At 38.9% G+C, this 14,308-nt stretch overlaps 1 protein-coding gene across 1 annotated transcript in view; it reads left to right on the top strand.

Moving 5' to 3' along the window:
• The window catches only part of LOC113071633 (formin-1), a 30,009-nt gene extending 25,496 nt beyond the window's left edge, over positions 1–4,513 (top strand). The window contains exons 9-12 of the mRNA XM_026244941.1: positions 772–934; positions 1,447–1,639; positions 1,914–1,947; positions 4,506–4,513. Coding sequence (XP_026100726.1) covers positions 772–934; positions 1,447–1,639; positions 1,914–1,947; positions 4,506–4,513 — 398 coding nt within the window. The remainder of the gene's footprint in view (positions 1–771; positions 935–1,446; positions 1,640–1,913; positions 1,948–4,505) is intronic.
• The last annotated feature ends 9,795 nt before the right edge of the window (positions 4,514–14,308 follow it).

Here is a 14,308-nt window from a genome sequence, read left to right as displayed (position 1 = left end):
GATGTAGTAATGACAGTAGTTAAACTAAACCAGGGTTTGTATGGAGAGGTCGTCCATAAGAGTAGTCCAAATCAGCAGTTCTCAAGGCCTGGGATTATATAGGAACAGATTGTCATTTTGTGAGAGATTAGGGCCTAAATTAATGTAGTGAGTTGAGGCCCTAAACGCTAACATTGTCCTAGATTTATGTAACCTTCAGTTTTGATTTGTCACATTGATAAATGTAACATTGTAATGAACTGTTGCATTACGTAAGTACAATACAGTGTTGCATGACAATAAAGATAAAATCTGCTTAATAAACACCTTAGTTTAATTCTGCATATCTCTCCATAATCGGTGTAATTTTTTTAAATACTTTTTTATACTTATTTTATATATATATATATATATATATATATATATATATATATATATATATATATATATATATTTCCAGATTGAAATGCCACCACGAATCAGCCCTCTTAAGGATGCCATGCATCATGTTGTCACGAAGTCTGACAAAACTAAATTAGAGGTGAACTACATCAATGCGGTGAAAGGTAAGGTGGTGTCTGGTATGACTGATTTATCACTTAATAATTACGAAATATGGAACCATAACCTTGTGAGTATGGAATAGAAAATCTATGTTAATTAGGAACCAGGTTGCAGAATATTTTAAATAAGCTACTATTAATGTGTTCTGTGTGCACAATTATCACCCTTTATCTCTGCAAGATTTATTAATTAATTTTTTTGGTGAAAATGTTTTTGCTGTATCTGCAGGACGTGGATTATTTGCAAAAGGTTCCTTTTGCAAAGGAGATTTTATTGTGGAGTACAGGGGTGAGTTGATCAATTATGCAGAGCTGGAGAGGAGAAGAAAACTCTACCACCCATCCTGTGCTGTTTTTATGTTCGAGTTTAAGTGGAGAGGGAAAACATGGTGGTAAGAAGTCACATTGCACCAAAGCTATATTCCTTTTGCTAAAATAAGGCCACATTTACACTACAGGTCTTCATGACCAATTCTGATTTTGTGAATGTATCCTTTTTTTGACAACGTGCTTAGATTTTTTTTTTTTAAGAGTGACACTTATCCAGTGTGTGCATTTTAAACGGCATTTGGTGACAATCTAAAAAAAAAAACTGTTACAGTTTCAATTTCAATAGTACATTCATTGTCTTATGAAACTAGTTTGACCAGTTAACAGTTGGCTAAGGGGTAATTAGTCCTGAATTAGGCCTGAAACTGATCTGATAATATCTGAATCCATGCTCTTCATTTTCCTTATTAAACGCTGGTGACTCTTATCTGATCTGTGCCACATGGGATGAAGAAAACTGGAATTGGGTCAATTGAACCATGCAGTGTAAATGCAGCCTAAGACACTGATTTGTGTTGATGCATTATAACACTTGTATTTATCCTTTTCCCTTTTTTTTTCTCTCAAATTTTAGCATTGATGCATCTAGGGAAGATGGATCATTTGGGCGGTTAGTTAACGATGACCACCAACATCCAAATTGTAAGATGAAGAAAATCGATGTGAATGGAAAGGCACACCTGTGTTTATTTGCGCTGAAAGACATTAAAGAAGGAGAAGAAATCACATATGATTATGGGGGAGACGACTGCCCATGGAGAACCCAAGTAAGTTGCAGAAATAACTAATTTTTGGTTTTTGAAGAAATTAGAATTTGAATCTATTAGAAATATGAAAATAATTTGTAACCATTATGACTTGAGGGTCGGTGTTTTTTTATTTTATTTTTTTAAGTACATTGAATAATAGGGTCTTATGTTCTTAGACCAATTTAGGGGTTAAATGTGGGGGTTGTATGCCTGGTCTAATGGGTAAAATGTCACCCCCCCCCCATGTTTCCATGTTGTGAAATCTTCTCATTATTGGTGTTGTCTCTTGCAGGAGAGTAGCATTGCTGCTAATAGCAGAGCAGCAGGTGACTCTGATGCTTCTCTCCAGTCACAGACTCCAGTGGATGATGCTTCTCTCCAGTCACAGACTCCAGTGGATGATGCTTTTGGTCAAACCAGGTCTCCTCAACAGGTACGGTCACATTTATCAATGGAAAGTTATGTCTACTGTCAGTTTTTTCCATGTTTTTGGTGCATATTTTGATGCTTATCTGCTGTAAACTAGTTCCCTCAACAGTTTATCAACATGTGTCCAGTAGGTTAGAGGTAGTGGAATATTTGGGGCCAGTTTTGTCCTTCACAAGTAACTTTTTCTTGGTTAATTGGTGCTTTAAAATTTTCACTCACGACGTCCCCACAACACACTTTTGGTCGCTCAGTGTTGGGAGTTGAGATGTTGTGTGAGATTAGATGAATCTGGTCCCAATGAGGAACAATAAACGTTGTGTGTGAAAGGTCCCCATGAGGCCCGTTTTATTCAATATGTGTGTGTGTGTGAGCGCAGACAGAGGATGTTGGACAGGGATAAATGTTTAAAATGATGCTGATTGTCTCATTGGTCATTCAGTGTCTGCATCAGATTAGCCTCTTGTGTTTCCATGTTGTGAAATCTTCTCATTATTGGTGTTGTCTCTTGCAGGAGAGTAGCATTGCTGCTAATAGCAGAGCAGCAGGTGACTCTGATGCTTCTCTCCAGTCACAGACTCCAGTGGATGATGCTTCTCTCCAGTCACAGACTCCAGTGGATGATGCTTTTGGTCAAACCAGGTCTCCTCAACAGGTATGGTCACATTTATCAATGGAAAGTTATGTCTACTGTCAGTTTTTTCCATGTTTTTGGTGCATATTTTGATGCTTATCTGCTGTAAACTAGTTCCCTCAACAGTTTATCAACATGTGTCCAGTAGGTTAGAGGTAGTGGAATATTTGGGGCTAGTTTTGTCCTTCACAAGTAACTTTTTCTTGGTTAATTGGTGCTTTAAAATTTTCACTCACGACGTCCCCACAACACACTTTTGGTCGCTCAGTGTTGGGAGTTGAGATGTTGTGTGAGATTAGATGAATCTGGTCCCCATGAGGAACAATAAACGTTGTGTGTGAAAGGTCCCCATGAGGCCCGTTTTATTCAATATGTGTGTGTGTGTGAGCGCAGACAGAGGATGTTGGACAGGGATAAATGTTTAAAATGATGCTGATTGTCTCATTGGTCATTCAGTGTCTGCATCAGATTAGCCTCTTGTGTTTCCATGTTGTGAAATCTTCTCATTATTGGTGTTGTCTCTTGCAGGAGAGCAGCATTGCTGCTAATAGCAGAGCAGCAGGTGACTCTGATGCTTCTCTCCAGTCACAGACTCCAGTGGATGATGCTTCTCTCCAGTCACAGACTCCAGTGGATGATGCTTTTGGTCAAACCAGGTCTCCTCAACAGGTATGGTCACATTTATCAATGGAAAGTTATGTCTACTGTCAGTTTTTTCCATGTTTTTGGTGCATATTTTGATGCTTATCTGCTGTAAACTAGTTCCCTCAACAGTTTATCAACATGTGTCCAGTAGGTTAGAGGTAGTGGAATATTTGGGGCTAGTTTTGTCCTTCACAAGTAACTTTTTCTTGGTTAATTGGTGCTTTAAAATTTTCACTCACGACGTCCCCACAACACACTTTTGGTCGCTCAGTGTTGGGAGTTGAGATGTTGTGTGAGATTAGATGAATCTGGTCCCCATGAGGAACAATAAACGTTGTGTGTGAAAGGTCCCCATGAGGCCCGTTTTATTCAATATGTGTGTGTGTGTGAGCGCAGACAGAGGATGTTGGACAGGGATAAATGTTTAAAATGATGCTGATTGTCTCATTGGTCATTCAGTGTCTGCATCAGATTAGCCTCTTGTGTTTCCATGTTGTGAAATCTTCTCATTATTGGTGTTGTCTCTTGCAGGAGAGCAGCATTGCTGCTAATAGCAGAGCAGCAGGTGACTCTGATGCTTCTCTCCAGTCACAGACTCCAGTGGATGATGCTTCTCTCCAGTCACAGACTCCAGTGGATGATGCTTTTGGTCAAACCAGGTCTCCTCAACAGGTATGGTCACATTTATCAATGGAAAGTTATGTCTACTGTCAGTTTTTTCCATGTTTTTGGTGCATATTTTGATGCCTATCTGCTGTAAACTAGTTCCCTCAACAGTTTATCAACATGTGTCCAGTAGGTTAGAGGTAGTGGAATATTTGGGGCCAGTTTTGTCCTTCACAAGTAACTTTTTCTTGGTTAATTGGTGCTTTAAAATTTTCACTCACGACGTCCCCACAACACACTTTTGGTCGCTCAGTGTTGGGAGTTGAGATGTTGTGTGAGATTAGATGAATCTGGTCCCCATGAGGAACAATAAACGTTGTGTGTGAAAGGTCCCCATGAAGCCCATTTTATTCAAGATGTGTGTGTGTGTGAGCGCAGACAGAGGATGTTGGACAGGGATAAATGTTTAAAATGATGCTGATTGTCTCATTGGTCATTCAGTGTCTGCATCAGATTAGCCTCTTGTTTTTCCATGTTGTGAAATCTTCTCATTATTGGTGTTGTCTCTTGCAGGAGAGTAGCATTGCTGCTAATAGCAGAGCAGCAGGTGACTCTGATGCTTCTCTCCAGTCACAGACTCCAGTGGATGATGCTTCTCTCCAGTCACAGACTCCAGTGGATGATGCTTCTCTCCAGTCACAGACTCCAGTGGATGATGCTTTTGGTCAAACCAGGTCTCCTCAACAGGTACGGTCACATTTATCAATGGAAAGTTATGTCTACTGTCAGTTTTTTCCATGTTTTTGGTGCATATTTTGATGCCTATCTGCTGTAAACTAGTTCCCTCAACAGTTTATCAACATGTGTCCAGTAGGTTAGAGGTAGTGGAATATTTGGGGCCAGTTTTGTCCTTCACAAGTAACTTTTTCTTGGTTAATTGGTGCTTTAAAATTTTCACTCACGACGTCCCCACAACACACTTTTGGTCGCTCAGTGTTGGGAGTTGAGATGTTGTGTGAGATTAGATGAATCTGGTCCCCATGAGGAACAATAAACGTTGTGTGTGAAAGGTCCCCATGAGGCCCGTTTTATTCAATATGTGTGTGTGTGTGAGCGCAGACAGAGGATGTTGGACAGGGATAAATGTTTAAAATGATGCTGATTGTCTCATTGGTCATTCAGTGTCTGCATCAGATTAGCCTCTTGTGTTTCCATGTTGTGAAATCTTCTCATTATTGGTGTTGTCTCTTGCAGGAGAGCAGCATTGCTGCTAATAGCAGAGCAGCAGGTGACTCTGATGCTTCTCTCCAGTCACAGACTCCAGTGGATGATGCTTCTCTCCAGTCACAGACTCCAGTGGATGATGCTTTTGGTCAAACCAGGTCTCCTCAACAGGTATGGTCACATTTATCAATGGAAAGTTATGTCTACTGTCAGTTTTTTCCATGTTTTTGGTGCATATTTTGATGCCTATCTGCTGTAAACTAGTTCCCTCAACAGTTTATCAACATGTGTCCAGTAGGTTAGAGGTAGTGGAATATTTGGGGCCAGTTTTGTCCTTCACAAGTAACTTTTTCTTGGTTAATTGGTGCTTTAAAATTTTCACTCACGACGTCCCCACAACACACTTTTGGTCGCTCAGTGTTGGGAGTTGAGATGTTGTGTGAGATTAGATGAATCTGGTCCCCATGAGGAACAATAAACGTTGTGTGTGAAAGGTCCCCATGAGGCCCGTTTTATTCAATATGTGTGTGTGTGTGAGCGCAGACAGAGGATGTTGGACAGGGATAAATGTTTAAAATGATGCTGATTGTCTCATTGGTCATTCAGTGTCTGCATCAGATTAGCCTCTTGTGTTTCCATGTTGTGAAATCTTCTCATTATTGGTGTTGTCTCTTGCAGGAGAGCAGCATTGCTGCTAATAGCAGAGCAGCAGGTGACTCTGATGCTTCTCTCCAGTCACAGACTCCAGTGGATGATGCTTCTCTCCAGTCACAGACTCCAGTGGATGATGCTTTTGGTCAAACCAGGTCTCCTCAACAGGTATGGTCACATTTATCAATGGAAAGTTATGTCTACTGTCAGTTTTTTCCATGTTTTTGGTGCATATTTTGATGCCTATCTGCTGTAAACTAGTTCCCTCAACAGTTTATCAACATGTGTCCAGTAGGTTAGAGGTAGTGGAATATTTGGGGCCAGTTTTTGTCCTTCACAAGTAACTTTTTCTTGGTTAATTGGTGCTTTAAAATTTTCACTCACGACGTCCCCACAACACACTTTTGGTCGCTCAGTGTTGGGAGTTGAGATGTTGTGTGAGATTAGATGAATCTGGTCCCCATGAGGAACAATAAACGTTGTGTGTGAAAGGTCCCCATGAGGCCCGTTTTATTCAATATGTGTGGTGTGTGTGAGCGCAGACAGAGGATGTTGGACAGGGATAAATGTTTAAAATGATGCTGATTGTCTCATTGGTCATTCAGTGTCTGCATCAGATTAGCCTCTTGTGTTTCCATGTTGTGAAATCTTCTCATTATTGGTGTTGTCTCTTGCAGGAGAGTAGCATTGCTGCTAATAGCAGAGCAGCAGGTGACTCTGATGCTTCTCTCCAGTCACAGACTCCAGTGGATGATGCTTCTCTCCAGTCACAGACTCCAGTGGATGATGCTTTTGGTCAAACCAGGTCTCCTCAACAGGTATGGTCACATTTATCAATGGAAAGTTATGTCTACTGTCAGTTTTTTCCATGTTTTTGGTGCATATTTGATGCTTATCTGCTGTAAACTAGTTCCCTCAACAGTTTATCAACATGTGTCCAGTAGGTTAGAGGTAGTGGAATATTTGGGGCCAGTTTTGTCCTTCACAAGTAACTTTTTCTTGGTTAATTGGTGCTTTAAAATTTTCACTCACGACGTCCCCACAACACACTTTTGGTCGCTCAGTGTTGGGAGTTGAGATGTTGTGTGAGATTAAATGAATCTGGTCCCAATGAGGAACAATAAACGTTGTGTGTGAAAGGTCCCCATGAGGCCCGTTTTATTCAATATGTGTGTGTGTGTGAGCGCAGACAGAGGATGTTGGACAGGGATATTTTCCACTCTTGATCTCTGGTCAACTTTTTTATTTTCATATTTCAAATGCAATAGAAATGTCAAATATTGTTTATACTTTGTTTACAGATTGCAACCCAGAACCACAGTGAAAATGAGATTTTTGTGCCAAAACTGAGACGGACTAAAAGTGTCATAGTAAGTTTAAGTCACAACAAGAGACGTGGTCTTTTTTTTTTTTTTTTTTTCATTCCTAAGATCATTCTCCTCATCAGTAATTTATGTAATATTAATATATTCTCATGTGATATTGACTGCAAAGTATCAGAGAATTATTCAATTTTATTTTACTTTAAGACCAAAATGATCAGTTTTTTTTTTTTTTTTTGTCAGAACAACTGTTCATAACTTTTGCACTGAGAACTTTATTATAACATGGTAAGAAGCAGCAAATCATCACATGTGACTTGCAAAATTGAGAAAAAAAAAAAAACTCAACAGATTAACAGAGACACATTAAATTGGCTACTATTGTCAAAATCAAATGATCAATTAATTGCAGCAGTTCTACCCATTTCTTTCTTTATTTTATTTTTAGATGAAAGATACAAATCTTGAAGATTCTGATGAGCTCTTTGATTCTACACCAGAGAGTTCCGATGATTATGTTCCAGATACCACTTCTGAAAGTGAAAGTGATGTTAGCCTTACACTAACCAGGCAAAACGTCGGCTTCTTGATGAACTGGATATTGATCAGTCTGGCTCAGTGAGTTGCCCTGATTGTGACACCACAACGTCAGACAAAATGCACAATGTTGCGTCTGAAGCATCTGGAACAGGAGAAGAACCCAGTTCAAGTCAGAACACAACAGACGGAATAGTTGTTAGTGCATACCAAAAAAGAGATGGTGCTAGAGTGTACAACAAGAGACATTACTGCTTGTACTGCAGTAAACCCTATGCTAAGATGGCAAGGCATCTAGAAAGTTCACATGAAAATAAGTCTGATGTGGCTAGAGCTCTAAGCTTTCCAAAGGGTTCAAAGGAGAGGAAAACCAGCTTGATTATATTCGCAACAGAGGAAACTATGCTCACAATGCAGCTGTTATGGAGTCAGGAAAGGGCGAACTAGTGCCATTTTAAACGACCACGTAAAGAAGTGCAGGGAGAAGATTTCATGCATTGTGCATACTGTCAAGGACTTTTTACAAGAAAGGTCCTGTGGAGACACATGCATACTTGTAGACTTCAACCACAATCAGACCCTCCCAAACCAGGAAAAAACCGTGTTCAGTCCATGTGTACCTACACAGGGCCTGTGCCTTCAAACATGACCAAACAACTGTGGGGAGTAATCAGTGCCATGAATCCTGACCAATCACAGATATAATAAAAAATGACAGAGTAATTACTGATATTGGGCAGCACTTGTTGAACAAAGGTGGGCTATCAGATAAGAATAAACAATGTGTGCGGGAGAAGATGCGAGAACTGGGAAGATTGATTCACAATGCCAGGAAAGTCACCTCCTTAAAAACACTGGAAGATTGTGTAAATCCAAAGAAGTACATGGAGACCGTCAAAGCTGTTAAGTATACATGTGGGTATGACAGTGAAACTGACAAATTCTTGATTCCATCTCTTGCTAACAAGCTTGGGAATTCCCTGGTTAAAGTATGCAAACTCTTGAAAAGCTCAGGGCTTAATCTCCAATGACAAACAGCTTGTGAAGAATGCCAGTGAGTTTCAAGAAGTCCATGCGAATAAGTGGAACGAGATGATTTCTGCTACAGCATTGAGGAATATCAGGGAAGCAAAGTGGAATGTGCCCACGCTCATGCCCTTTACTGAAGACGTACAAAAACTGCATACTTTTCTCAGTCAAGTGCAAGATGAGTGGTTCAACCTGCTCTCTGAAAGTCCATCTACTAAAGCCTGGATGGAGCTGGCCAAGGTGTGTCTAGCTCAGATGATTCTCTTTAATCGGCGGAGAGAAGGAGAGGTGGCGAGCATGCCTTTGTCTGTGTTTTTATCAAGAGACACTTCTGATCCACATGAGGATGTGGACTGGGCTCTCTCCGAAGTGGAGAAGAAACTCTGCAGACACTTCACAAGGGTTATCACCAGGGGAAAGCGTGGTCGGCCAGTTCCAGTCCTTCTGACTCCAAAAATGCTGTGTTCCTTAGAACTCCTTGTTAAGCAGAGAGAGGCGTGTGGGGTTTTAAAAGACAATGCCTATATGTTTGCTAGACCAGAAGCCATGACACATTTCCGAGGGTCAGACTGCCTCCGTGGCTTTGCAAAGGCTTGTGGTGCAAAGTGTCCCAAGGCACTGACATCTACCAGGCTGCGTAAGCATGCCGCGACCCTTTCAACAGTGCTGAACATGACCGACACCGAGATGGACCAGCTGGCAAACTTTCTCGGGCACGACATCAGAATCCATCGTGAGTTCTATCGACTCCCTGAGAAGACCCTGCAACTAGCCAAGATCAGCAAAGTTTTAATGGCTCTTGAGCAAGGAAGATTAGCTGAGTTCCATGGCAAGAACTTGGATTGAAATTGGGATAGATCCTGATGGTTTGTTAATTTAATAGATTTTTTTTTAACCATCTATTCCTATACCAAGTTTGCAAACCATTATATACCACTGTAAAGCTGTATTTTGTACTTCCACAGAAAAGTAGTTGACTGTGATGAGGAAGAACAATTTAATGACTGTGATGAGGAAGACCAGAGCATACAAGAGGGACCCTGTTCATCTACTGTTGACGGTTTGTATTACTGTCAAAATACACCATTACATTTTGTAGTTATTGATTGTTATCAGTCAAGTGACTTGTGAAGACCTTGATGGGCAAACACATTGTTCCAGCACAGAAGATGATTCAGTACACTAAACAAGTATTTATTTTTTGTCAAAACTACTGTCAAATGCCTCCAAGCTATTCTTCAACATTATCATTTTAGTTACATATGATTAAGTATGAATATAAATTTATCTATTTTATTATCAACATGTTTTATTGTAAACTTTTTGTTTTGAGGAACTTAATACTATAAAATTAAGGGTTCATAAGAGAAAGTTACATTTATTATGTAAAGCTAGCTGATCCACTCTCTTCTGTTGGGTGGGTCGAGGCACAAAACGAATTGTGACATGATTCCTTTTTGACTAAATAAAACGAAGTACTCTGTTTAAAGAGTTTGAGCTTATTTTTTCTAAAATGTTTCTTGAAAAGACATGATGTAGATTGTAGTTCAGCTATACTTGCAATGATAAAACAACTGCAACACTTTAGCGTTAATTTCACTTACGGTATCTACTGTATAATCATGATTAAAATCATGAGTTGGGACAATAGCACCCATCACTTGTGCATTGTCAGAATTTTATAGCACATTTACTACTATTTTTTATATTATATATATATATATATATATATATATATATATATAATATATATATATATATTACTTCTCTTTCTGAAATGTTGAACTTTGATTATTTTCCATCAAAGCTTCAGCCGAGGTGGCACTTCCTGCTACCGAGAGGAATATGTCACACAAGAGAGGCAAACCATCATCAGAAGTGCCGATGTCTTCAGGAGCCAGTGCTATGAGACCACCTTGCAAAGGTGAACTCTTTACATATTTCTCTTTGGTACGTCTGTTGTTTTCTGTAGGATTAAATTCAACTAGAATTGGCTAAACGTTGCAGTAGCAGCCACATGTAAAAAAGAATGCTCATTTTAATCACTAAGCTTATATCTGTTTGTCATTTTATCCCTGAGAAATTCTAAATTCATGCCTCTGTCATTTAAAAGCCACCAGTTACCCTACACTGAAAAAAAACAAGAGGTAAATTTACTTAATTTTTATTTGGCAAGTTTTTGCACAATCATTTTTCAAGTAAATTTAACACATTTGGAAATTAAGTAAATCTACGTAAGTTAAAAAAAAAAATTGCATTGCATATTGTTCTCTAGAGAGGGTCATAGATCCTTCTGAAATTCATAAATGCACCGTATCTGGCAAGAATATCAATCTCTCTCTCTCTCTCTCTCTCTCTCTCTCTCTCTCTCTCTCGACAATTCAAAAAATGACTACAGACATCGTGTTATATCTTATGTATTTAGTCACAAATTTCTGACCTAATTCTAGTTAAAGTACCCCTTTTATGCTTACTCAAGGTATGACCTTTTTATGTAGTGTGTAATATAAAAGATCAAATGTAAAGGTCAAAGTTCAGGACAAATTAAATTAGTCTCCCAAAAGGAAAGGAAACGAGTCCTGCCGTAATTCCAGACTTCAGGTTTTCATTGGCTGTGTGCGAATGTGTAATTTGACCTACTCTCAAACAACGGTAGAACCGACAACAGACTGGGACATCTGACCAATCAGAACAGAGTCGAGCTTCGATAAAGGAGGGTTTAGAGAGAGATCGAATCCTTGAATGAATTCAGAATTCAGAACTTCAGATTTGAATTCCAGCATACACTCTTAATCATTTCTTATTTTCTGATCACTTTAAGGTAAAAGTAGCCAGAAGAAAGCTCCCTGGCAGCAGGCAGAGGTGCAGGCGGTGGAAAGGCACCTGAAGTCATTCATCATATCTGGCACTGTACCAGCAAAGAGTGACTGTGAGAAATGCTTGAAAGCTGAACCACAAGCTCTGAGGAACCGCGATTGGAAGACAGTAAAATTTTATGTTTATAATCGCATTACAGCTTTCAAAAAGAAATTGCAGTGCAGATAATACTGTAAAGATGCAACTATCTGGCATGGCAAGTTTTGTTAAAGTTAAAGCCACAGCAGCACTTAAAGAAATAGAATAACTTAAACCGTTAAACCAGTGCAAGGCCACACGCTGAAAGCATTGGTCTAACAAAAGTTGAAATCCATGTTTGTGAAAGGAAGCATGGTGAGAGTTTATATATTTTTTTTTTTTACATTTAGTATAACAGGACTTTTGAGGTTTTGTTTTGAGGTTTGACTTAGAGTTATGTGAAATTTAACTAAATAAAAGTTGAATTCAGTCATTTTAATCTGAATTATTGTCTTGAAGTTCAAGTAGTAGTAGGTTTATTGTATTGATAAGTATCCAGTGAGTAGTAGCTGATGTGGGGTGGTTGGCTGGGGCTAAACACTACTTTAAAATAATTTAAAGAAAGAATAGTTCGAAGTGGAAAGGTTTAAATGTTTGACTTGTGGGTATGATATGAGTTGGAACATATACAGGCAATCATTCACTATGCTAAATCCTTTGTATTCACATGTGCAAAATGCAACTTAGAGTCGTCCTAACTGAAGATAACTTGCACTGAAGGATTTGTAAAACATGTCAGTGCCATTGTTTTGTCTCAAAATGCAAACCAGTAATGTTTTTTTCTAAGGCATTTTAATAGAAGCTGTTTCTATACCCAGAGGTGGGTAGTAACGAGTTACATTTACTTCGTTACATTTACTTGAGTAATTTTTGGGGGTAACTAATACTTTTCGGAGTATATTTAAAGACTTTATACTCTTGCTTGAGTAAATTTTTTTGGGAAAAATCTGTGCTTTTACTTCGTTACTGTGGGTACGCTCCTCTCGTTACTTTATCTTAATGCAATAAATGTTGTAAATGCTTCAGTTTATTCCAAACGCGCCGTCTACTTTTCTCTGGATGGAGATCCTTATTAGATGAACACCGCGTGTGCTGTCTACTGTTTAACAGGTAATAACTTGGGCTACATTCGATTACAGTAGCCTACACGATACCACTGTGACATTAGTTTGTTGTACGTGTATGGCTTATAACAGAGGGGAGTCAAGTTGAATGCAGCTTCCAAAAGACAAAAAATAGCTGATTAAGATTTTATTAATTGTAATACAATCACACCGGCGCGAGTACGTTCAGCAAGTCATATCATCAGCTGCTAAATTCAGATCTGTGATCGCTTGCTGGCGCTGAGCCAGAGACAGACGCGTTTTTACAGCGCTGCACATTAACCAATCACACACGATTCTGTTGAGCTTTTAAAGCAATGGCCAATCAGAGGTGTTCCGATGAGTCATCGCTGAAATGTCGGTGCTTCCTTCACACGCTCACTGATTGTAGACCGCTTTCTGGAGAATTCTCTCGTCAGAAACAACAAAGTGCAGATGTGTGTATGAATCTATAATTAAGATATTGATTTCACAGTGTTAACAGTTTCAGTGATTTTAATGGGAGTTTCTGAGAGTGATTGAAATCTAGACTGTCAGTGAAAATGATCTTTAATAATGTAAATGTTATTTGCTCTCTTTCTGAACAATGAAAGATTACTAGCAATATTTATATCACATTAACTTTTAATGTTAAATTCACATTTAATATAAAGTCAGGCGTATTAAAAATATGTTATGCCATGACACATATATCTGTTACTTAAGTAAACAGACAGGGTTTTATAATAAATTACATAAATTGGAGTAAAGGCTGATGAAATATAACATTTATACACAGACACACATACATTACATACATTTTATCTATATATCTTAATAAAAATAGGCTCAGTATATATGACCCAAAGTAACTAGTAACTAACCACTTGAGTAGATTTTTTTTTTATCCGATACTCTTACTCAAGTAACTATTCAAGACTAGTACTTTGACTTTTACTTGAGTACAGTTTTTGGGTACTCTACCCACCTCTGTCTATACCCTAATTTAAGTAAGGCCTATTCCTGGTAATCTGTCTGTGAAACTGGGCTTTTGTGCGAGAATGAAGCTTTGCATCACTAGAACCGTTTGCAGGACTCACTACAGTATAGATCCACATAAAATAAAGTGAAATTTCAAAATTTTAACTTTTGTACTACTAATAAACATTTAAATTTTACTTTGTGGATTAAACCCATTTTAAGAGCAAAATATCAAATGCAGTAAAATGCCTTTTATTTGTCATTTGTAATATTTGTTGTTGCAAGGTCCCTCAAATCATGGGAATGTGCGTATTAGTGTGTGCGCAAGGTCCCCTCAAATCATGGGAATGTGCGTATTAGTGTGTGCGCAAGGTCCCCTCAAATCATGGGAATGTGCGTATTAGTGTGTGCGCAAGGTCCCCTCAAATCATGGGAATGTGCGTATTAGTGTGTGCGCAAGGTCCCTCAAAATCATGGGAATGTGCGTATTAGTGTGTGCGCAAGGTCCCCTCAAATCATGGGAATGTGCGTATTAGTGTGTGCGCAGGTCCCCTCAAATCATGGGAATGTGTGTATTAGTGTGTGCGCAAGGTCCCCTCAAATCATGGGAATGTGTGTATTAGTGTGTGCGCAAGGTCCCCTCAAATCATGGGAA

This window comes from Carassius auratus, unplaced genomic scaffold (genome assembly GCF_003368295.1).
Source record: "Carassius auratus strain Wakin unplaced genomic scaffold, ASM336829v1 scaf_tig00007761, whole genome shotgun sequence".
Classification (NCBI taxonomy): domain Eukaryota; kingdom Metazoa; phylum Chordata; class Actinopteri; order Cypriniformes; family Cyprinidae; genus Carassius; species Carassius auratus.
The sequence above is the reverse complement of the archived record's forward strand: the minus strand, read 5'-3'. Positions and strand labels throughout refer to the sequence as shown.